Here is a 22500-nt window from a genome sequence, read left to right as displayed (position 1 = left end):
CCCTCTCTCTCTCCACCCCCTCCCCCAGATGTCAAGCAATCTTATACATGTTAAGTATGTCACAATATAACCTAGATACAAAGGTAGAAATAACCTGAGAAGGAAAACAGAAATGCAAGCAGTTTATATTCATTTCCCAGTGTTCTTTCTTTGAGTGTAGCTGCTTCTGTCCATCCTTGATCAATTGAAACTGAATTAGCTCTCTTTATCGAAGAGATCCACTTCCATCAGAATACGTCCTCAAACAGTATCGTTGTTGAGGTATATAATGATCTCCTGGTTCTTCTCATTTCACTCAGCATCAATTCATGTAAGTCTCTCCAAGCCTCTCTGTATTCATCCTGTTAGTCATTTCTTACAGAACAATAATATTCCATAATATTCATATACCACAATTTACCCAGCTATTCTCCAATTGATGGGCATCCATTCATTTTCCAGTTTCTGGCTACTACAAACAAGGCTGCCACAAACATTTTGGCACATACAGGTCCCTTTCCCTTCTTTAGTATTTCTTTGGGATATAAGCCCAGAAGTAACACTGCTGGATCAAAGGGTATACACAATTTGATAACTTTTTGAGCATAATTCCAGATTGCTCTCCAGAATGGTTGGATTCATTCACAACTCCACCAACAATGCATCAGTGTCCCAGTTTTCCCACATCCCCTCCAACATTCATTGTTATTTTTTCCTGTCATCTTAGCCAATCTGACAGGTGTGTAGTGGTATCTCAGAGTTGTCTTAATTTGCATTTCTCTGATCAATAGTGATTTGGAACACTCTTTCATATGAGTGGAAATAGTTTCAATTTCTTCATCTGAAAATTGTCTGTTCATATCCTTTGTCCATTTATCAATTGGAGAATGGCTTGATTTCTTATAAATTAGTCAATTCTCTATATATTTTGGAAATGAGGCCTTTATCAGAACCTTTAACTGTGAAGATGTTTTCCCAGTTTGTTGCTTCCCTTCTAATCTTGTCTGCATTAGTTTTGTTTGTACAAAGGCTTTTTAATTTGATGTAATCAAAATTTTCTATTTTGTGATCAATAATGATCTCTAGTTCATCTTTGGTCACAAATTTCTTCCTCCTCCACAAGTCTGAGAGATAAACTATCCTATGTTCCTCTAATTTATTTATAATCTCGTTCTTTATGCCTAAATTGTGGACCCATTTTGACTTTATCTTGGTATACGGTGTTAAGTGTGGGTCCATGTCTAATTTCTGCCATACTAATTTCCAGTTATCCCAGCAGTTTTTATCAAATAATGAATTCTTATCCCAAAAATTAGGATATTTGGGTTTGTCAAACACTAGATTGCTATAATTGACTATTTTGTCTTGTGAACCTAACCTATTCCACTGATCAACTAATCTATTTCTTAGCCAATAACAAATGGTTTTGGTGACTGGTGCTTTATGATATAGTTTTAGATCAGGTACAGCTAGGCCACCTTCATTTGATTTTTTTTTTCATTAATTCCCTTGAGATTCTCAATCTTTTGTTCTTCCATATGAATTTTGTTGTTATTTTTTCTTGATCATTAAAGTATTTTCTTAGAAGTCTTATTGGTATAGCACTAAATAAATAGATTAGTTTAGGGAGTATTGTCATCTTTATTATATTTGCTCGACCTATCCAAGAGCACTTAATATTTTTTCCAATTATTCCAATATTATTCCAAATATTATAGTCAGACTTAAGTCTGACTTTATTTGTTTGGAAAGTTTTTTGTAATTTTGCTCATATAATTCCTAATTTTCCTTTGGTAGATAGATTCCTAAATATTTTATGCTGTCAACAGTTATTTTGAATGGAATTTCTCTTTGTATCTCCTGCTGTTGGATTTTGTTGGTGATGTATAAAAATGCTGAGGATTTATGGGGATTTATTTTGTATCCTGCAACTTTGCTAAAGTTATGAATTATTTCTAATAGCTTTTTAGTAGAATCTCTGGGGTTCTCTAAATATACCAAGACAGGAAGTGTTAAACATCAAAGACCAGATTTAAACTCCAGTCCTCCTGACTTCAGAGCTTGTGCTCTATCCACTGCACCACCTAGATGCCCCTTCATATAAGTCTTGCCAAGTTTTTCTGAGAGCATCTGGTTCATGTCATCTTATAGCATAATAGTATTCCATCACAATTATATACCACAACTTGTTTATTTCCCAATTGATGAGCTTCTCCTTGATTGTCCAATTCTTTGCCACCTCAAAAAGATATAATTTTTTGTTTCCATAGTTATCCCTTTCCTTTAATATCTTGTGAAGTTTCAGAGATGGAAATCTATATTCCTTTGGGAAGAGTAAGGTATGATAAGTATGAACAGAAGGAAGGGAAGAGAAGGAAGAAAGGAAAGGAAAGGAAAGGAAAGAACAAAGAAAGGAAGGAAGGAAAGAAGGAAGGAAGGAAGGAAGGAAGGAAGGAAGGAAGGAAGGAAGGAAGGAAGGAAGGAAGGAAGGAAGGAAGGAAGGAAGGAAGGAAGTTTGACTGAGGCATTGCCTCATTGCTTTCTTAGCCTTAATCTAATTGGGCACTGCCTCTGTCAGACTGAGACCTGGGAAAGATATTAGCTTAAGAAGGCCAAGGTCTCTCTATGTACTGAGAGCCAGTTCCAGTCATCCTGATCTATATCTTGCCACTGGATCTCAATGGCTCTGGAGGAGAAAATAAGACTGGTGACTTTGGACAGTGCTCCTCCACTTAAATCTAACTGATTTGCATGTCATGTTATCACCCCACACACACCCCCCAGATGCCATGGTTCTCTTTAATAGCAACACTTGAAATGGTCTTGTGATGAAAAGAGCCATCTACACCCAGAAAGAGAATTGTGGGATCTGAGTGTGGACCACAATATAACATTCTCACTCTTTTTCTTGTTGTTTGTTTGCATTTTGTTTTCTTTCTCATTTTTTTTTCTTTTTGATATGATTTTTCTTGTGCAACAAGATAATATTATAAATATGTATATATATCTATATAGGATTTAAAATGTATATTTTTTGTTATTATAACTTTTTATTGACAAAATATATGCATGGGTAATTTTTCAACATTGACCCTTGCAAAACCTTCTGTTCCAACTTTTCCCCTCCTTCCCTCCACCCCCTCCCCTAGATGGCAGGTAGTCCCATACATGTTAAATATGTTAAAATATTTAACATATATTTTTTAACATGTTTAACATAATATTGGATTACTTGCCATCTAGGGGACAGGGTGGAGAGAAGAGAAGAAAATTTGGAACACAACATTTTGCATGAGTCAGTGTTGAAAAATTATCCATAAAAATATTTTGAAAATAAAAAGTTTTAATAAAAAAAGAATAAAAATTCCAGTAAACTTGGGATGGAAAATGCCCTTCACATTCAGAGAGAGATCTATGGAGACTGAATATGGATGGAAACACATATTTTCACCTTTTTGTTTGTTTCTTTTTTACATTCTCATGGTTCCCCTCCTCTCCCTTCTTGGTCTTGATTTTTCTTGCACAACATGACAAAAATGGAGATGTGTTTAAAAGAATTGTATATATTTGACCTATATCAGATTATTGCCATCTTGGGGAAATGGGGAATTAAGAGAGGATGAGAGAAACATTTGGAAAATAAAATCTTAGAAAAATGAATGTTGAAAACTATCTTATACGTATTTGGACAAATAAAATACTATTGAAAAATTTAAAAATAATGAAGGCCAAACAACCTAATAATGGTATTGCTGAATCAACGGATGTGCACAGTTTTGTAGCTTTTAGAGAATAATTTCTCTTCAGAATTTTTGGTTCAATTCACAAACTTTACCTAGTTTTCCAGACTTTCTCCAGCAATTATTATTTTCTGTTTCTGTCATGTTAACCAATTTGAAAAATTTGCCTTTTGCTAACCAGTAGTAATTTAGAGCTATTGATAGCTTTGTTGTCTTCTGAAAACTGCTTTTACTTTGATTATTTATCAAATAGAAAATGGACCATATTTTTATAAATTTGCTTATTCCCCATATATTTGACAAATGAAGCCTTTATCAGAGAAACCTGTAAAAATATTTTCATAGTTTCCTGCTTTCCTTCTAATTTTGGCTGCATTAGGTTTTTTATTCAAAACTTTTTAAATTTTATATAATCAAAATTATCCATTTTATTTCCCTAATGGAAAATTCTTAAGGACTGCACAAAATGGAGAAAAGCCTTCCAGGACCTGTGAGTTTACCCATATATCACATATATACATATCTGTAAGGCCACTCTCGTTGGAAAATCTTGAATATACAAGAGACCTTGTATACACAGGGTATGCCCTGGTTTGGAGGGGATGATTCTTAGTAACTATTTTTGCTTTACAGATTTAGTCAATACCCTTTCTAAAGCCTACTTACCTCAGGGAGATAATCAGTCAAAAAGATTTCAGCCACCTCAAGAGAGACAGTTTGTCTTTTTCCCAAGGAGAAAATTCCCTATGACTTGCTATAAAATCCTTCTAAGTAAGAGGGGCTTTGAAGGTTTGGGGACAGCTTTTCAAAGAAGGCCTAGTCTAGAAAAGTGTGGAGAACATTGGCCACCTGTTGATAATTGATTTGGATATAGCAGGTCAAGATAAGGTGTGAATAATTTCATTTTCTAGTCAGAGTACCTATGTTGATGAAAACACAGAACTTTTCAAAATACTGAAGAATATGACAAAAATGGCTAATCCATTTTTGAGAAATACTAAAATGGTAAGAATAGCTTTTTGTCACACTTTTTAAGATTCCTCTTTTAAACCAGGTTTGAATGGAGTTTTTTTTAAGTACAAGATTTTTTTCTCATAAGAATAAATAATTGAATAGCATGGGAAATATCATGAAAGACAATAAACTCTTGCCCAATTTTTCCATTATGTGGTTTAAGCCTAAATATACATGAATTTTACTATAAGAAAAGGGTATTTGCTTACACAAATAGAATACTTTTACAGTAAAATTCATAATGATATAGCATTTTAAAAAATAAGTGATGTCTTTATGATAAGAAGAAAAGATAGTGTCTTAAGTAAGTTTTTAGTCACTTCTCGCCACTTTAAATTTAGTAAAATTTAAGAATGCTCTAAATAGCATTCCAAAGCTGTGTCATTGAAAGCAAAAATTAATTTTATCATAGTAGATGGTTATGTGATGATTATAAAAATTATTCAAAAACAGGTTTTGCAAAATATCATGGTTTATTGTAGTTTTTTGGTTCTTTTTCATAGATCTGGTGGGTAGATTGAAATTAAATCGTGAGGATTATTGGTCAAATATGGAATAAACTGGCTATAAATGAGAAATATTAGTCCCTTACAATGGCTTATCAATGTTTTTGCAATCTGAATTCATCACCTTTTGCTTTTTTATTTTTCCTTGTCACTAAATGTGATTATTCTATGAGTTTTCAAACATAATTCTGATGAATTGCTGTAGCTTGCTTGTGAATATACATCTGCAGCTGGGGATAAAACACTTTGCATATTAAAGAGTAAAAGGTCAGAACAGACTATATGTCCCCTTATAAAAGGAAACGATAGATTATCTTCACTGAGCAACCTTCTTTCTGTTGCCTATTCAAATGCCCAGAAATTATTAATTGCTGTAATATTGCTTTGGGGTCTAGAAAATACTCTAATGACAACTGATGTGAAGCTTATAATGTCTTCAATTGATTAATGCTCAGCTAGAAGCAATTTCTGATTAGTAAGGATGACTAATTGCTGCCTGGAGGGACAAGGAGCCATAAATCTATGTAAATCTACAATTAATGCTAGATACATTCTTCACTCTCTTACAATGTTCTCTCTTTTGTTTATAGGTCACTGGATTTTATGCAATTTGTTTTCAGTCTTTTTCCTGTAAGTGAAGAAGTTTTAAGAAAAATTTTTGTTATAAAATTAAAATGTTTATTTTCAAGCTATGCTCTTAAAGTTCAAAAACATGGTCAGATTTGAAGTCATGTTATAAACCAGTTGAAATAGAATATTACTTTATTTTGTACTAATTCCTTAGTCTTAGTGGTGTTGATGATCCCATAAACATATGCCTTTTGTAGATAGATTTACTAGTATTTTACTGCCAACTCTACAACTAAGAGTTCTACTACTTCTATTACTTAATAATGAGATTTTATATAAAGTAATGAGCTTGACTGCCATGTGTGACTTACAAGATCAGCCCATTCCTTTATAGTTACATGGCATATAGATTCTGGGCAATTGTTCATACAATTACAATCCATACTTCTCTGCAGAGAAGTTTCCTAATTCAGTTTAAAAAACAGATATTTAATTCATATTGTGTGCAAGGAAGGTCCTGCTAAACATGGGAAAGTGGTAATTCCTGGCTAATTCTCTAGTGTGCTGGCTATTTATCTAACTGATTTGCAGGAATATTTACTTGCCTTGCTTCAAAAAAAATGATACAATTCATATCTTGGTTGGTTGCAAAGTTGAACATATCCAACTCAGAATTTTTCCTTTCTTGTTTCTCCATTATATGCTCTGAATGGGGAAAAACTGTTTATAAGGGTAAAACGTATTGGGGGAGAAGTTGGATGAATCTGAGGGCAGTAAGGAGTTTAAAAGTATATGTGAATAACATATTAGATATAATATACACTAGTTTAATTATTCAATTGATTAGTTTGGGTAAAAATGCTGTTTTTAACTTTTTTTTTTTAGTGAAAATCCTTTAGTTTTTTTTTTTTTTTATGATTTGGGAAAATAACCAGTTTTAAGTAGTTTTTTTAAAGCTTGAGTTTAAATTGACTTTTTACTCAACTTAGCAATAACTTCAAGAGAATAACTTAATCTCATTTAAAATTGTCTCTTTTGTAATTTTTATTACTACAATGAGACATGATGATTTCCCTGTTGTCATTTCTTTTGAATTGAACATTAGATTTTATTGCTTTTCCATACCTCTTATAGTAGTAGTATTATGTTTCCCTGGACTACTATTTTCAACACTTATCAGTCTAGGAAAAAACCTAAAGAAATTTAATTTCATTGAATTTGATTTTCCTTTTCTAAAGCCCATGTAACTCTTCAAGATTACATAGGACTATGATATTGTCAACAACAAAAGCCCTTACTAACTTGAACACCTTCAGCACAAAGCTCGATAGTACTGAGCTTACTTTTAGAGTGTGAGAATCACCTCATGTATTCTTTTGTACCTTGGCTGTCCACTTGAATGCCAAAGATTAATATCCCTTCCCAAGTCAATCACTGCCTTCCAGTTATTCTGTCACTTGTTAGCTAGCTCTAATTTTCAATTCAAAGACAATTTTAATAGCTTGAGACCCCAAATTAAGAATATGTCATTTGTTAGAAATGAATAAGATACAGGTGAAATGATGATTCACTCATTTGTGTTGAAAATGTCTCTAAGGGTTTTGGATTAGCAGAAGTAATACCTTTACAGGGTTCAAGAGAAGGCAAGATCCCAGGGGCACAAATTAACTGATAGGAATAGAACAGTACTTTCTTTTGGAACCTGGCAGAACACATGTACACACATGTATGGCACAGCACTTGGTTTATGGCTTCCACCTTAATACACAGGAATCTTGCTAGTGAAAAAGGGCATTTAGTTATACCAATAGGATAGTTTTATGTCAAAATGCAAAATTATGTTGCAGTTTGTAGTATTCTTTTAAAAATATATTTATGTAAAACTAAAGAATTATAAAGCTTGGAGATAATCAGTCACCACATGTCTAGAAGGGACTAAGAGGCTAGGCTAAAATCCTTCCTCTCATTTTACAAATGAGGAAATTGAGTCTAATCATTTGCAAAAATAACAAAGTAAGTGTTAAGATTTGAATACAGTCCTTTAAGTCTAGAATCAGTCAGTGTTCATGCCCCACACCATGCTATCTTCCTCTTTAAATGCACCAGACCCCCTCAGTTTATGTTGAGAAAAAGGTGGCAGTGGAAGTTAAGTAACTCCAGATTTCCCTAATTTAGGCCAGTGCTCTTTCCATTGGGCTACGTTGTCACATTTATTGTACTACTGATGCACTGACACATTGAACATGAATGGATAGATTTCCCTTAGCTATAAATTTCGATCCTTAAGATAATTATAACTGTTTCCAGCCTGTATACATACCATTTGTTTATTCAATTTTCTTTCAACCTAAAAAGATGCATAAAGCATAAAAATTGTGCATTGTTTCCCTTTATGATGGATTAATGCTTGATACATAATAGTTGTTTAATAGTTTGTTGAATGAAATTGAATTAAATAATTTAAACACTTTTCTTCTAATATTTCTTTTCATCCTTCTTGCCTTAGTGGTATATTTGGGGGCTTAGTTTTTAGTGCTACTGTTAAAAATCAGTAAAGAAGTTATTTGTTGTCACATAATCAATAGTTTTTTTTTCCTTTTTTCTTCATTTTAGCATAAAGACTTCTGTGTTATTTCTGTTCCACATCTCACACCTGAGTTTGTTCTGATACAGAATTTCACTAGAATTGTTCCTTTTAATACTTCCATTCTTGATAATGATCTCTATGTTTTCCATCGTGCTGGATTGCTCAAGTAAGTAATAAATATTTTGTCAAATTTAAATATATTTTCTTTTTAAAAAAACTAGATCAAGTAATTACTCTTTATTTTTATTATTCTAAAATTAATATCTTAGGAGATGTAAATATTTAATTCTAGAGGAATTAAAGTCATTTTTTCTATTATTTGGGTGCTGATGATCTAATTTCACAGTTATATAACAATTCCTTATTTACTTTTTCCCTTTGTCCCCTTTCATTGTGTTTCCAAAGAACTTTATCAGATTTTTGGCTCACAAAAATTTATGAGGAAGGTAAAGCCAAGTTCAGCTTTATGAATATCAATTATTGTTTTGTTGATGCAGCTTGTAGAAGATGTGGGATGTAATGGCACTGACTTTACAACTTAAAAAAACCCAGAAAACTTCCATGTATATAAAAGAATGGCTGGATATGAGGCTTCCTGTATAATAGCTTAATATGTTTTCTTATTGCAAAATTAATTTTTGAGTCAATGTAGCTTTTTTGTGACTTTTTTCCCCACCAGTTTTTTTCGCCACTGCTATATCTTTTGTCAGCTACATTATTTACCACTTCTGTATCACTAACACAGTAGAATTTAGACACCTTAGGCTTTTTAACTTATATTGACTTGATCTCTTTTGTATAATAGTCCTTTAGAAGTGTGGAGAAACATCATATTAAGAATTTATTTCAAGGTCTTTTCCAGACTACTTATTTCAAAACCTACCAATTCTTTATCATCAGAAGGGGACACTATTTCAGCCATCATACCAACCACCCTTTTTTTTTCAAGCCTTTCTTAATGCCTTATCTAAAAAAATTCTCCCACATACTAACAGTTTTAATAATTTCAGCTTTAGCATGAAATAAGAATGAAAGTCCTACATAGACCTGCCTGTATATTAGATAAACTTTCTCATAAAATCTCTTCTGTAATGACACTTCACACTCATGTAATGACAAAAGATTGAGGAAGAAACAGTCATTGATATAACTTATCACCCTAAGTAAATTTAACTGAAATCAATCAGTTGCCATGATAAAAAGGTCAAAACATCTTGGCCAAAAAAATATTTATTGCACTATTTCTAATACCAAACTAATTTTTTTTCATTATAAGAAAGAAGGATAGGGGCAAACTGTTGGGAAAACAAGTGAGATGGAAGCAAAATACATCAATAAAATGTAATTGTAAAAAGATGAATAAATTTTGAGTACTTTTAAGATCTTGTCAATGTTTTGGAACTTTATTCAACCCTGACTAGGTCATTTGCAAACAGGAGCATTTAGAGAACCACCCCAAATCTAAGAAATCTTTTATTAGGACTTTGTGCTAGACATCTTCCATAATTCCATAATAATATTATTTGGAATTATAGTTCTCCCCATTTTATGACTCACTTTATATAAAAAATCAAAGGGTCATTGCACACATTTAGAAATTAATAGATAATATACATTATATATAAAATATAAAATTATCATCTTTCAGAAAATCTTTTTGATTGTTTTTTCTATATGCATAGGAGATATCTTGTTGGAGGAGAGACTTTTAAAGCAACAGTTTTCTGATGGACCAAACCAAATTTCTTCCTTCCCTCCTTCCCTTCCCCCCTTTTTTTTATACCTTTTGGTCAATTATATGATCATTAAAATATAATTGGCCATAGAATGCCATTTCCAAAAGTTTGCTTGTACCCTTCTCAATCCTTAATCAAGAATACGCTAAATATGTGTATGAATTATTCTTATCAAGATTTTGTAGACATTGGAAAGTAGTTTTGTGGGTCAGTAGTTTTTTTTTAGCTGCATTTTCCTTCTTTTATAATAAAAAAAGTCCATAATTTTTCACAATAATTAAGAATAGCCTCTCTTTCAAATATCTTGAACATTGATCCCTTAAATGCTTTTAATATTGTGTGGAACTCCTCTGTGGATAGTTGGCATAATCCAACTGCTCTGCACATATTTATTTTCCTTAGTGGGATTTTTGTTTCCTTGTATAACACATTGGAATTGCAATGTTGAGTTCAATTTTGGTGACTCCATGTAATTGAGGGAGAAAACAGTTTTTCATAGAGAATATTTACAGATTTTTTTCATTTTTCTGGGGGTTGGTGCATTGTCCTCATTTCATCTTTAAAGACTTTGAGGTTAATTTGGCTTAGTTAGGTCTTTTGACAGGCTTTCCGTAATTTTGTTTCTTCCTCCCCCCTTCCTTCCTTCCTTCCTTCCTTCCTTCCTTCCTTCCTTCCTTCCTTCCTTCCTTCCTTCCTTCCTTCCTTCCTTCCTTCTTCTTTTCCTCACTCCCTCCCTCTCTCCCTCCCTCTCTTCCTTTGTTTCTCCCTCCCTCCCTTCCTTCCTTCCTTCCTTCCTTCCTTCCTTCCTTCCTTCCTTCCTTCCTTCCTTCCTTCTTCTTTTCCTCACTCCCTCCCTCTCTCCCTCCCTCTCTTCCTTTGTTTCTCCCTCCCTCCCTCCCTCCCTCCCTTCCTTCCTTCCTTCCTTCCTTCCTTCCTTCCTTCCTTCCTTCCTTCCTTCCTTCCTGTCTGCCTTCCTTTCTTCCTTCCTTCCAATGAATTGAAATGCAGCTTGTTTAAAATGCTTTCTAAGTGATTGTAGTAGTTCATTGTGATAATTGGTTGGGAGTGCACAGCTAGGGTTTGTTACAGCCAAAATTTTATTGAAAATGAGTTTATAACTTTATTCTTCCCCCAAACTCTTCTCCATTAGCTAGCTTATTTTCTTTCTTTCTCTCCTAGATTCTTTACCTCTCCTAAAATATTAATTCTAAATCATTTATTTTCTCTAGTCTAATTGTCAGTAAACTCATACTTAAGCTTTAGTTGAGGAACTAAGTTATAATCCTTCTCAAAGGCATTTTTATTTTAAAATGAGTTTTTTGATCTCACTCTCTTCTTTGAGGAGATAGGGGACTATAGTTACGAAATATTTCATATATTGTCAAATTTTAATAATTGATTAATTTTGCAAGCTTTTAAAAATTTTGTTTTAAATCTTTGTTATGATAGTGCTATTGCTAGGGAGAGGGGGAAGGAAATTTGAGAGAAAGAGGGCAATATAAAAGCAAAATATATTAATAAAATTGATTTTTTTAAAGGACTGCTTAGAGACATAGATATTTCAAGATATCAAGAAATGAAGGTTAAGTGATAAGACCCTTGTTCAGTCATTTATTGTCTATTTGGATTAGTCACTTAACTGTGCCTCAGTTTCCTGCTAGAGCATGCTTCTGGCTTCTCTCTCTCTCTCTCTCTCTCTGTATGTATATATGTATGTATATATATATATATACATATATATATATATATATGTATATATATATTTTAAACTGTCTTTCAGTGTTTTGTTTCATTTAATTTTAACTAATAAGTCCAATAACATTCAATGAAATCTGGCTTTGTTTGAATCCTGAAATCAATTTCAATTTATTGAGATTTGTTCTAAACCAGACTTTCATAAATAATCTTTAGCATACAAAAGTTGTTCTCTGCATGTGTGTTTTGATATCCTAAGTGATTTTATTTTGTTATAGTTGCTCCCTTGTTGGTGTTTCATTCACACCTATTAAGCTACAGTAGAATCTCGCTGTAACACGTTCTACAGGACCATGTTGTAAGTGAAAATTTTTCAGTGAAGTCCTTCTGTTACCTCTAATGAGAAAGTTTCTTGAATTGGGTCAGTCTGTGATAGACTTGTCCTGTATTGAATTCTTTTCCATGTAGTGGGAAGTACAAGAAAATTCTAGTGTACAACTCTGCTTCTTTTGGATTGAGAAGCACCAAATTGGTTTTTTCCACTCCCTTTTATCTCTACTATCCTATTTACTTTATCCCTTCATCCCCATTTAATTGGATAAGAAAAGTCCCATCTCAGGACTTAACATAGTGTTGTTCAATCGTTTCAGTCATGTCTGATTTTTTGTACCCTATTTGAAGTTTTCTTGGCAAAGATACTTGAATGGTTTGCTATTTCAATTATGGAGCTCATTTTGCAAATGAGGAAATTGAGGCAAATAAGGTTAAATGATTTGTCAAGGATCACACAACTAATAAGTGTCTGAGGCTGTATTTGAACTCAGAAAGATGAGTCTTCCTAACTCCATGTCTGGCACTCTACTTACCATGCCGCCTAGCTGCCCCTGTCTGCATATAGAAGGTGTATAATAAATATTAGCTGATTGACTGAATTCTTGACATCTTTGGCAAAGTTAAGAGATTATTGCCATTTATATACTGGAAAGAGAGTCAGGGTAGAGACAAACAGACAGACACATAGAGACAGAGAAAGACAGACAGAGATAGAGACAAATACAGAGAGACATAGAGATAGAGATTTAAAAATTAAGTATTTACTGAGATTCAATCATGTACTAGGCAATGCTGCTAAGTCCAACAGATACAAATAGAAGTAAGAAAGAGAGTCTCTTCCCTCAAGGAGTTTATATTCTAGTAGAGAAATGCAACACTTACAGAAGGGTCCTGAAGAAGTACAGAAAAGATGAGGAGACTACTCAGAAGTGATGTAGATGCCTAAGTCCTTCAAAGAGTCCTCCATCTTTTATAGCAAGGGGACCCAATAAAGGGAATCCAAGTTTTTGGTGAATGTGGAAATGGTTGGAGGACAGGGCCATGTTGAAGAGACAGTGGGGAAATGATTTTATATGCATATTCATTCAATTATCACAAACTTATGAGATTTGTACTTCAGTAATCAGTCTGCCATAATACCTTCTCTGCAATCCTCACTGTTGATGACTTTGCTTCATATATCACCAAAAATATTGAACTCATTCTCCAAAAGTGCTCTATTTTCATCTCACCCTCATCTTATAGTTGAGGAAATGAAAACTCAAATTTAAGCGACTCATCAAATGGTCATACAGGTAGATACTATCAAAGGTGAGATCCGAATCTTCTGTCTCCTGACTCCAAGTCCAGTCCTATTGATATTATGTGAAGCTGTCATGCTATTGAGATCTTCCCTAACCCACTGGAATTTACAAGTATCAAAATCATTTAATAACTCTGACTCAGGTCTGGGAAATAAACAGAGTTGGTGTACTTTTATATTCCATTTCATGTGTAGTGCCATGAAATGCTACCAGTTTGAATTAAGTCTCATCTGGCACAGGTGTTGTGGACTGGGAATGAGAGAAATTGGAGGCAGAAGGAAGAGGAGAGAGGTCAGACAATGCAACTGCCTCTCAGGTCAGAGAACAGCAACTGCCTCTCAGTGTCCTTGTATCATCCTCTCACAAAAGGAGATCCATTCTGGGTTGAATCTCCAGTAGCCACTGTCAGGTGCTCCCATGTATTCCAACAGCTCCCCCATATTCTAACAAATTTGTATATTGCATAATAATTATGTTAAATAAGCTGCACTTTTCATGCTAAATTGCTAAGACTTATTGACTCTATTTCCATATTTTGTATATCTATTTTCTCATCTCTATTCATATGCCCAACACTTTAGTCCAGGTTCTCATCTTCTCATTGCTGTTGAAACTCTCTGACAGTTTCCCAGATTGCATGAAAAGGGCATTAAAAGGTATGATGCTTTCAGCATGATTATGTTTAAAACAGGACAAGAAGTTAGAGGGAAGAGAAGAAAAATTCATTTAAAATGCAAACCACAGCAAAAAGAGCAGTCAAGGAGAAAACAGGAGGAATGAAGGAAGTAAGACTAGGATGAGACTATGTGAGAAAAGAGATGAGATTTTAAGGGAATAGTAGTAGTATAAAGAGGTAAAAAGGGCTGTTTAGAGAGGCCTAGGATGTTGTGCCAAAGCACACAGGTAGGATTGCTTCATAAGAGGGAACAGATGCATGTTAAAAGGCAAGGGGATTGATGATAAAAGTGGACGTACTGTCCTGCATGTGCCAAATATCCATGTCCTAAAGTAAACATCCCAGGCAAAGACTAATGGATCATTTTTCTGCCTCCAAAAGATTAAGTGATCCTTGACACAAATGTGTAAATAATGGAGGCTAATTGAGAAACTACTTTGGATGCCTTATGAATTATTCCCATAAAGCAAAAAATGGGTATAAAGAGGCACCAGGGAAATTGTGATTTGGAGATGTCTTTTAACTATTCACCAAGTCATTTGTTTGAGCAAGCCAATTTTTTTTCTACTTGTGAAAATCTGCTAAGTCGATGCCATTTTGAAATTACAGTAACTTAATTCTGATATCTTCCTCTCCATGAAGCCTTTTTTTCACCTCCCTGGTTGTTAGGGCTATTTCATTCCTCAAATTATTTTGTTGGCATACTCGTTTCTATTTGTTCTGTATTCTTTTCAGAAGAATCTGAGCTCCTTGAAAACAGAGACTTTTGTTTGTCTTTATATGCCCAATATCCCACAAATAGGGGGCTCTTAATAAGTGTTAAGTTGGGCAGAGATCCTTTTCATTTTTCATTAAGTCTGCCATAATACCTTCTCTGCAACCCTCACTGTTGATGACTTTGCTTCATATATCATCAAAAATATTGAGCTCATTCTCCAAAAGTGCTCTATTTTCATCTCACCCTCATCTTATATCAATCAGATGTCTTTTCCCCACTATTTCCTTATTCACTCCCATCTCACATGAAGATCTTCTCTACTTGTATAAAAGATTCTAATCCATCCTGTCTTCTTTATCAGTTTGTGCCCTTTATCATCCCTGCTCTTACTAATTTTCATTCTTTCCCTATGTACTGGCTTTTCCCCTGTTGCTTTATTTACAAAGATGTCCTCTTCTCCCTTTCCACTTCTCACACACTTCTAAATCTCTGCCATATGACTTATTACTGGATCATTTTAAATGAAGTTTCTCTCTCTAAAGTCACTGATGATCTCTTAATTGCTGAATCTAATGGCCTTTTCTCAATACTCCTCCTTCTTGTGTCTCTGCAGTCTTTGACATTTTTAATCATCTTTTCTCATTTTATCTTTAGACTTTCATAACACTGTTTTCTCCTAGTTCTTCTATTTTGTCTGACAGCTGCTTCTCCATCTCCTTTTTGGATCTTGAGCCAGAATATTTCTTCTAACTTTGGGTATCTCCAAGTTGTATTCTGAATCGTTTTCTCTTCTCTCTTTATACTGTTTCACTTGGTAGGCTCATTGACTTCAATGAATTCTCATTTTATCTCTATGCAGATAATTCTATGATCTATTTATCCAGCTCTAACCTCTCTACAGATTTCCATCTCCCATTTCCTATAGCCTGTTAGACATTTGATTTGGATGTTTCATAGATATCTTAACAGTATGTCCAAATAATTCATTATCTTGTTGCCCCAAACTCTATTCTTCCCAAGTTCTCAATGATTGTTAAGGGTATTGCCATTAAACCATTTGCTCAATCTTGCTGTCATTCTCAACTTCTATTTATCTCACATATTTAATCCATCATATATATAATTCCATATATTCCATTTCCTGGCATGGTGCTATTATACTGTCCAGGTTTCACAAGCAATGCTCTTGAGCTTTCCCAATCACCAACGGAGTGAAACAAGGCTAGCAGCTTGCTCCCATGCTTTCCAGCATGATGCTTTCAGTCATGCTGTCAATAATTTTCAGTGAGTACAAACATGGAATCCAAGTCAGTTACCACTCTGATGGTAAATTCTTCAACTTGAAAAGGCTACAAGCCCAGACTAAAAGGAAGGGAGCATGGTGCATGATTTTTTGTTTGTACTTGATTGTGCCCTCAATGCAGCCTCTGAAGCCAAGATGCACAAAGTATGGATCAATTCTCTGCTGATTGTGCTAATTTTGGCCTAACAGTTAACATAAAAAACCACAGAGGCTCCATCTGCCAGCACCAAACTATCCAGAGGTAGAACCATCAGTTACAGCAAATGGAGATGCTGTGGATAAGTTCTCTTACCTTGGTAGTATACTTTCCAGGGATGACCATATGGATAATGAGATTGACACATGCATTGCCAGAACTAGTTCAATGTTTGGGAAACTCTGAAGGAAACTGTGGGAGAGGAGAAGTATTAGACTGGCTCTCAAACTGAAGGTCTCCAGAGCCATTGTGTTGTACACACACGCACACACACACACACACACACCCACACACCCTTTTCTTCTATGACCCTGCTACCACCTTGGTGCAGGCCATCATCATCTCGTGCCTGGGCTATTGCAAAAGCCTTCTTGTTCATCCTTCTGTCTCAAGTCTCTTCACATTCCAATCCATCTTTCATTGATCTTCCTAAAACACATATCTAACTACTCCATTTCCCCTACTCAATCAACTCCAGTGGCTCCCTTTAACCTTCAGCATCAAACATAAAATCCTTTATTACCTGGTTCTTTCCTATCTTTTCAGTCTTCTTATGCTTTATTCCTCTTTGAATATTCTGTGATCCAGGACTCCTTATCCTCTTATTGTTTGTTACACAGGATATTCTATTTCTTAATTCCATGTCTGGAGCAGTTTTCCTCCTCTCCTCTGCCTCCTAATTCTTCTCCTTTCCTTCACATCTCAGAGTCCTATCATCTTTTCCCCACTTATTAGCATTTTATTTTTTCTAATTACATATAAAAATAATTCCCCCAACTTTCATTTTTATAGGATTTGAATGCAGGTTATACATATGCAATCATTTAAAACATATTTTCATGTGTGAAAGAAGCAGCAGAACAAAAGGGAAAAATCAGGAGAAAGAAAAAACAAAAATCAAAAAAAAAAAAGATGAAAATGCCATGCTTTGATCTGCATTCAGACTCCATTGTTCTTTCTCTGGATATGGATAGCATTTTCTATCATGAGTCTTTTGGAATAATCTTGGATCATTGTTTTGCTGAGAAAAGCTGAGTTTATCATAGTTGAGCATTGCACAATGTTTCTGTTACTTTGTATAGTGTTTTCCTGGTTCTACTCACTTTACTTAATGTCAGTTCATATAAGTCTTTCCAGTTTTTTCTGAAATCTGCCTGCTCATCATTTCTTATAACACAATATTATTTCATTAATTCCAATTCTTTGCTACCACAAACAGAACTGCTATGAATATTTTTAAATATGTGGGTCCTTTTCCCTCTTTATTATGATCTCTTTGGGATACAGACTTAGTAGTGCTATAGTTGGATTAAGAACTATGTAGTTTTAAAGTTATTTTAGCATAATTACAAATTGTTCTATAGAAAGTTTAGATTAGTTTACAACTCTACCAACAATGTATTAGTGTTCCAATTTTCCCTTATCTTCTCCAACACTTATCATTTTCCTTTTCTGTTATATTAACCAATCTAATAGGTATAAGATAGTGCCAGAGAGTCATTTTAATTTGCTTTCCTCTAGTCAATAGTAATTTAGAGAATTTTTTCATATGATTACAGTTAGCATTAATTTCTTCATCTAAAAACTTTTGATTATTAATTGAGGAATGGTAGTCCTACCTTCTGCAAGCCTTTTCCAGTCCTCTTTAATCTTAAAATCTTTCTCCTGAGATTATTTACCTTGTTTTTACATAGTTGTTTTCATGTTGTCTACAGCTTTAGACTGTGAAGCACCTAATGAATTTACCTGGCACTTAGTAGGTGCTTAACAAATGCTAGCTATCCTCTCATAGGAAACTCTCTCTTAACTTCATGCCTTTTTATTGGCTATGCCTCATTTTTAGAATTCTCTCCCTCATCTCTCTCTCCTGCCTTCTTGGCTTCCTTCAAAACATACCTCAAATATTACCTTCTGCAGTAAGGTTCTTCTCATTACTAGTATTAATGCTTTCCCTTTGTGATAACTTCAAATTGATAATGTATATGTATTGATAATATATATGTATAATATACATGCACACGCACATATATGTTATATATATTATATATGTATGTGTGTGTATATACATGTGTATATATATAATACACCGTTCTTTGCATGTTTCCCCTTAGAATGTGGGTTTTTTGAGAGCAGGGACTATGTTTTTGCTTTTCTTCGTATTCCCAGTGTTTAGCACATTTCCTGCCACATAGTAAGTACTTAATAAATGTTTATTTATTGTGTGAACATATAAATAGACATATCTCTTTTCAGTCTTAGACATCTACCTTTAAAAATTCAATGAAACATTTCATAAACCCTTAATTAATACACCTATATTTTGTAATTTTTCTGACAATATGATTAAGATTGAAAAGATAGTCATTGGAACAACAGACAATGAGCATTAACTCTAACATAGTTTTTTTAAAAATCAATTTCATTTTAATTAAGGATTCCAGATCTTGAAGATGAACATAATTAGTGCTTTGTTTTATAGTCATTATATTTCCCAAGGGGTTTTCTGTAGCTAAGACATATAATAAGCTTTCTATAGTTGTTACTAATAACATTTTCATATTTCATACATCTTCCAGTTCCTCAGTAAATGAAGGTGATTTAATGTGGACTTAGACTTTCATTTTAAATTCTGGAAATTTCCTTGTATTATTTTTCAGGGTAATAAGCTGGTTCCTACACTTTTTTTAAAATGTGATTTTTATAATCCTGTTCAAGTTCAAGTTATTTAAATCAGGAATCTGTTTACTTTTTACCTTCTAAGATGAAAGAATGATTTTAATATTTTGGGTAACTTCTACATAAAAACAATTAGGAAATCCACCTACTGATACATTTTTTACTATAGAACTGTTTTTGGATTTAACTTCTAACTTCAATTCACATTAGTAGGTTGGATTCTAGGATGGTGCCTGAGTACCACTATCTTCAGGGTTTTAGTAGTTATGAAACAATTCCCTACTTCCCCAATACTGGAGTACTCTTCCCATTTACATTCACAGATGTCCCAGAGGATAATGGTTGCAAACTGAAAGTACTATAGCAGAGAGGTATATATTTTGTAAGGAATATGTGACTAAGAAATGCCACCTAATTCCTGGATCCAGAAATTATTTTGTTTCCTTGCATGGAATCATTATGAGATTCCCTTTAGATGTAGCATTTTACTTAGCTTTATGGATCAGTGCTTTTCTAGCTTCCATAGCCAACATTTCTCTCCAGTATGAGAGATCATGACATAGAAGATGCTGCTGTCCTGAGGAGGACAAGCTTTTTTCTGTGACTTGCCTTTATCTCTAATGGAATCTGTTACTGACTCTGGTTGCTGGTGGGAGCTTTTGAAAGCTCTAATGGATCTCTCATTCACCTGAACATCCCCTCTGTGAATAATCATGGACCTAATTGTTGTGAGGGTCAAACAGGACCATACTAACCTGCTGTGCGATTCAAATGAAGTATTTGTAAAGTGTTGATCATAATGCCTACACATGGAACGGGTGTTTAATAAATGTTTGTTCTCTCCCTCTGTAATATCAGGAATAAATAAACACAAAAGAAATAGAGGTGATATGCTCACAGACATGGAAACTGGGATGGGAGCTCCATAAGCAATCATCCTTCCCTCTACCCAGCAGTTCACAATAGTTTTGCCTCACCTGCTACCAGAAAGAAGAAAAGAAAAAGAGCCCAATAGAGAGTCAGATCACTCCTTGTCCACGTATGCTTAATTCTGCCTCAGAAATTCATGGGTCATAGGCCAATAACCTGCCAGCAGATCTTTGTCACTATATGTGCTCTGAATGGATCAGGGAGGAAAAACCCAAATAGACTCAAAGCCCTTCACTCATTGTCTAAAACCATTTTTTAAAAATCAAAAGCAGAAAAGGGACAGCTAGGTGGCCAATGGATAGAGCACTATCCCTGAAGTCAGGAGGACCTAAATTCAAATCTGTCCTCAGACACTTGCATGGAATTATTATGAGATTCTCTTTAGATGTAGCTTTTTACTTAGGAAGCTGTGTGACCTTGGGCAAGTCATTTAAACCAATTACCTCAGCCAAAAAAAAAGAAAGAAAGAAAGAAAGAAAAAGAGCAAACACAGTTTTCCTTACAGGCAGACATTATGTATCAATTCTTTGAAGCTCCAACATTGCAACTATTATGTTCTAGATAGATAGATAGATAGATAGGGAGTACACAAACATCTATCTCTACACTAAAACATGTGGATATAGACATGTAATAGACTGCATGATCTAGAAAAAATAACAACAAAATTCATATGGAACAATAAAAAGTCGAGAATCTCAAGGGAATTAATGAAAAAAAAATCAAATGAAGGTGAGTAGCTGTACCTGATCTAAAATTATATTATAAAGCAGCAGTCACCAAAACCATTTGGTATTGGCTTAGAAATAGATTAGTTGATCAGTGGAAAAGGTTAGGTTCACAAGACAGAATAGTCAACTATAGCAATCTAGTGTTTGACAAACCCAAAGATTCTAAATTTTGGGATAAGATTTCATTATTTGATAAAAACTGCTGGGATAACTGGAAATTAGTATGGCAGAAATTAGGCAAGGACCCACACTTAACACCACATACCAAGATAAGATCAAAATGGGTCCATGACCTAGGCATAAAGAACGAGATTATAAATAAATTAGAGGAACATAGGATAGTTTATCTCTCAGACTTGTGGAGGAGAAAGAAATTTGTGACCAAAGATGAACTAGAGACCATTACTGATCACAAAATAGAAAATTTTGATTATATCAAATTAAAAAGCCTTTGTACAAACAGAATGAATGCAAACAAGATTAGTAGGGAAGCAACAAACTGGGAAAACATCTTTACAATTAAAGGTTCTGATAAAGGCCTCATTTCCAAAATATATATAGAGAACTGACTCAAATTTATAAAAAATCAAGCCATTCTCCAATTGATAAATGGTCAAAGGATATGAACAGACAATTTTCAGATGAAGAAATTGAAACTATTACCACTCACATGAAAGAGTGTTCCAAATCACTATTGATCAGAGAAATGCAAATTAAGACAACTCTAAGATATCACTACACACCTGTCAGATTGGCTAAGATGACAGGAAAAAATAATGATGAATGTTGGAGGGGATGCGGGAAAACGGGGACACTGATGCATTGTTGGTGGAGTTGTGAACGAATCCAGCCATTCTGGAGAGCAATCTGGAATTATGCCCAAAAAGTTATCAAACTGTGCATACCCTTTGATCCAGCAGTGTTTCTATTGGGCTTATACCCCAAAGAGATACTAAAAAAGGGAAAGGGACCTGTATGTGCCAAAATGTTTGTAGCAGCCCTGTTTGTAGTGGCTAGAAATTGGAAAATGAATGGATGCCAATCAATTGGAGAATGGCTGGGTAAATTGTGGTATATGAATGTTATGGAATATTATTGCTCTGTAAGGAATGACCAGCAGGATGAATACAGAGAGGACTGGCGAGACTTACATGAACTGATGCTGGGTGAAATGAGCAGAACCAGGAGATCATTATACACTTCGACAACGATATTGTATGAGGATGTATTCTGATGGAAGTGGATTTCTCTGACAAAGAGACTTAACTGAGTTTCATTGGATAAATGATGGACAGAAACAGCTACACCCAAAGAAGGAATACTGGGAAATGAATGTGAACTATTTGATTTTTGATTTTCTTCCTGAGTTATTTTTACCTTCTGAATCCAATTCTCCCTGTGCAGCGGGAGAACTGTTCGGTTCTGCAAATGTGTATTGTATCTAGGATATACTGCAACATAATTAACATATATAGGACTGCTTGCCATCTTGGGGGGGGGAGGAGGGAGGGAGGGGAAAAAATGAAACATAAGTGATTTCAAGGGATAATGCTGTGTAAAAATTATCCTGGCATGGATTCTGTCAATACAAAGTTATTATTAAATAAAATTAAATTTAAAAAAATTCTTTAAGGCATCATGAAAGATAAACAGTAATCTTTTATCTAATGGTTCACATAATACTGACTAAAATAAGCCACTCAAATAAATTAAAAACACACACACACACAAATAGACTGCATGAAGTAAAGTAAATGCTATGCTACATCTTTACCTATCTATCTGGATTATACGCCATTAAATACT

The 22500-nt window shown here is 34.2% G+C and overlaps 1 protein-coding gene across 1 annotated transcript in view; it reads left to right on the top strand.

The window, feature by feature from the left end:
- Positions 1-22500, top strand: part of CFAP61 (cilia and flagella associated protein 61) — a 344569-nt gene that overhangs the window by 103336 nt on the left and 218733 nt on the right. The window contains exons 11-12 of the mRNA XM_051975854.1: positions 5830-5869; positions 8423-8562. Coding sequence (XP_051831814.1) covers positions 5830-5869; positions 8423-8562 — 180 coding nt within the window. The remainder of the gene's footprint in view (positions 1-5829; positions 5870-8422; positions 8563-22500) is intronic.

This window comes from Antechinus flavipes, chromosome 2, assembly GCF_016432865.1.
Source record: "Antechinus flavipes isolate AdamAnt ecotype Samford, QLD, Australia chromosome 2, AdamAnt_v2, whole genome shotgun sequence".
Lineage (NCBI taxonomy): Eukaryota > Metazoa > Chordata > Mammalia > Dasyuromorphia > Dasyuridae > Antechinus > Antechinus flavipes.
This window is presented reverse-complemented; position numbering and strand designations above follow the sequence as displayed.